General features: G+C 47.5%; 1 protein-coding gene across 1 annotated transcript; it reads right to left on the reverse strand.

The window, feature by feature from the left end:
• Window positions 1-507: 507 nt before the first annotated feature.
• Window positions 508-2,137, reverse strand: LOC128573488 (tubulin beta chain-like). The gene has a single exon (XM_053573735.1). The coding sequence runs from the start codon at window positions 2,013-2,015 to the stop codon at window positions 681-683; it is 1,335 nt and encodes a 444-aa protein (XP_053429710.1). The 5' UTR covers window positions 2,016-2,137; the 3' UTR covers window positions 508-680.
• Between the last annotated feature and the right edge of the window lie 746 nt (window positions 2,138-2,883).

Consider the following 2,883-nt stretch of genomic DNA (forward strand, 5'->3'; position numbering starts at 1 on the left):
TCCTATCAGGGGAAAGGAAGGAATCCAACATATCAGTAAGGTGAAGTGTAAGAGGGGAGGATCCCATTTGGGGAAAAAATTGCTCCCAAGGACAGAGCTTGGAAGGAGATTGAAAATGAAGATAATACTGTTAATACCTCCCTTGAAGCTGAGATGGAACCTGTAAATACCTGGAAGTTATCACTAAATATTCTGGATTTTCCTCTCCAATTCTAGATTGGAAAAATCCCAACCCGTTCCTCGGAGTTACTTCTACTCTTACTTTCTACCCCTCCCCCCCAAAAAAACTACCTGGGCATAGGATGATGGTCATCATCTGCATTTTCAGCATTCAGTTGGTTCTAAAATAAATGGCATTTAGATGAGACCCAACTTCTTAGGGAATTATTTTACAAACAGAAGGAAATATTAACTGGACAGATGGGAGGAATGGGCACCAGAAGGAAATACAGGGTTACCTAGAATGCAGAAATCTAGGTTTCCCGAAGTGGAAGGAGAGAGGAGACATTCAACAAACAAGTATTTATTAAGTGCCTACATGTGCCAGGCACTGTTCTAGACCCCCCCCCAAAGGAAAAAAAGATAAGAGGCAGCAAACACGAATTCTGAGGGAGAGGAAAGGGGTAGTTGAGGAAGAAGGTTAAGGGGACTGAGAAGCTTGAGGTGATAGGGGCTGTGACTTAGGCCTCCTCTTCAGCCTCTTCACCAAAATCCTCCTCCTCTTCTGCGGTGGCATCCTGGTACTGCTGATACTCAGAGACGAGGTCATTCATGTTGCTCTCAGCCTCAGTGAATTCCATCTCGTCCATGCCCTCGCCTGTATACCAGTGGAGGAAGGCCTTCCGGCAGAACATGGCTGTGAACTGCTCTGAGATGCGCTTGAAGAGCTCCTGGATGGCTGTGCTGTTGCCAATGAAGGTGACTGCCATCTTGAGGCCACGAGGTGGGATGTCACAGACAGCTGTATTGACATTGTTGGGGATCCATTTGACGAAGTAGCTGCTATTCTTGTTCTGTACATTGAGCATCTGCTCATCTACCTCCTTCATGGACATCCGTCCACAGAAGACAGCAGCCACAGTGAGGTATCGGCCATGGCGGGGGTCACAGGCAGCCATCATGTTCTTGGCATCAAAGACCTGCTGGGTGAGTTCTGGCACTGTGAGAGCCCGATACTGCTGGCTTCCACGGCTGGTGAGAGGGGCAAAGCCAGGCATGAAGAAGTGGAGACGTGGGAAGGGCACCATGTTGACTGCCAGCTTGCGGAGGTCAGCGTTGAGCTGGCCAGGGAAACGGAGGCAGGTGGTGACACCACTCATGGTGGCTGAGACAAGGTGGTTCAGGTCCCCATAAGTTGGCGTGGTCAGCTTTAGGGTACGGAAGCAGATATCGTAAAGGGCCTCATTGTCAATGCAGTATGTCTCATCAGTGTTCTCTACCAACTGATGGACAGAAAGGGTGGCATTATAGGGCTCAACCACGGTATCAGACACTTTGGGTGAAGGCACCACACTGAAGGTATTCATGATGCGGTCAGGATACTCTTCTCGGATCTTGCTGATAAGGAGTGTGCCCATTCCAGAACCTGTGCCCCCACCCAGCGAGTGGATCAGCTGGAAGCCCTGCAGGCAGTCACAGCTCTCTGCCTCCTTCCGTACCACATCCAGGACTGAATCAACCAGCTCAGCCCCTTCTGTATAGTGGCCCTTGGCCCAGTTGTTGCCTGCCCCAGACTGACCAAAAACAAAGTTGTCTGGTCTGAAGATTTGGCCAAAAGGACCTGAGCGAACAGAGTCCATGGTCCCTGGTTCTAGATCCACCAGGATAGCACGAGGAACATATTTGCCACCTGTGGCTTCATTGTAGTACACAGAGATTCGGTCTAGCTGCAGATCGCTGTCCCCGTGGTAGGTACCGGTGGGGTCGATGCCATGTTCATCGCTGATCACCTCCCAGAACTTAGCACCGATTTGGTTGCCACACTGACCGGCCTGAATGTGCACGATTTCCCTCATAGTTAAAATTTATTGTTTTTGCTCACCTCGAGGTGTTTACGGGGCAGATTTTTTTAAATGTTTTTTTTCTTTCTGCTGGTCGCAGGCTAATAGAATGGAACGTGCCCCAAAAGATGGAACAGCGAGGTCTCCATCTGATGATCTTGTTCAGGACAATTTGGGACTAGGAAGAAGCTGTTGGCAGGGATTGCTGACAAAGTCATTGAAAAAGTCTGGAAATTAGGGTAATAGATCCTGAACTAAGAGTCATAGGAAAGAAAAGGGTGATTAAATATCAGGAGTGGGAAGAAATGAGGCAACTTACTTTAATACTTTAAAATCTATGGGTGTATATGGAGACAGGTGGGGGGTGGGAGGGTGCATCTGGCTCCCTTAAGGAAGAAGCCACTAAGTCAGGTGGCTTCAGCTGAGTTGCAAAATGAATGTGAACTACTTAATCCATTAGGCATGAAGTATTGATTGAGAGAATAATTGCCCTGCAGAGATAAGGACACAGTGTCCTTCATTTTGTAGACTAATATTCTTCATGACATGAGGCAAGATGGCAGGGGAGATAGAGTAGGGTGCACGGAGAATCACTAGAGATTGGGGTGCTGTTAGGCAGGTGACTGTCAGAGGCAATGGAGACCTTGTGTTGGATTTAGTTTAGTGAGGTGTTTTTTTTATCCCTCTGAATCTTACTCTTATTGTGAAGGTCTCATTCTTATGAGAATTTAGAGGATTATTTCAATAAATGTTGCTTATTCAAGAATTACACAAGAGGAGAAAATGCAGGCATGCACTGTGTCCCCTTATTCATGCCTGAACAGAGGCTAAAAAATCTTGGGTCACTCACTTCACAAAAAAGGCAGCACTGTTCACTCAGGGG

The sequence above is a fragment of the Nycticebus coucang genome, chromosome 2, assembly GCF_027406575.1.
Source record: "Nycticebus coucang isolate mNycCou1 chromosome 2, mNycCou1.pri, whole genome shotgun sequence".
Taxonomy (NCBI): domain Eukaryota; kingdom Metazoa; phylum Chordata; class Mammalia; order Primates; family Lorisidae; genus Nycticebus; species Nycticebus coucang.

What these genes read in the sequence shown, in the direction of transcription:
- LOC128573488 (XM_053573735.1), bottom strand. Translation starts at nt 2,015, where the DNA reads ATGAGGGAAATCGTGCACATTCAGGCCGGTCAGTGTGGCAACCAAATC.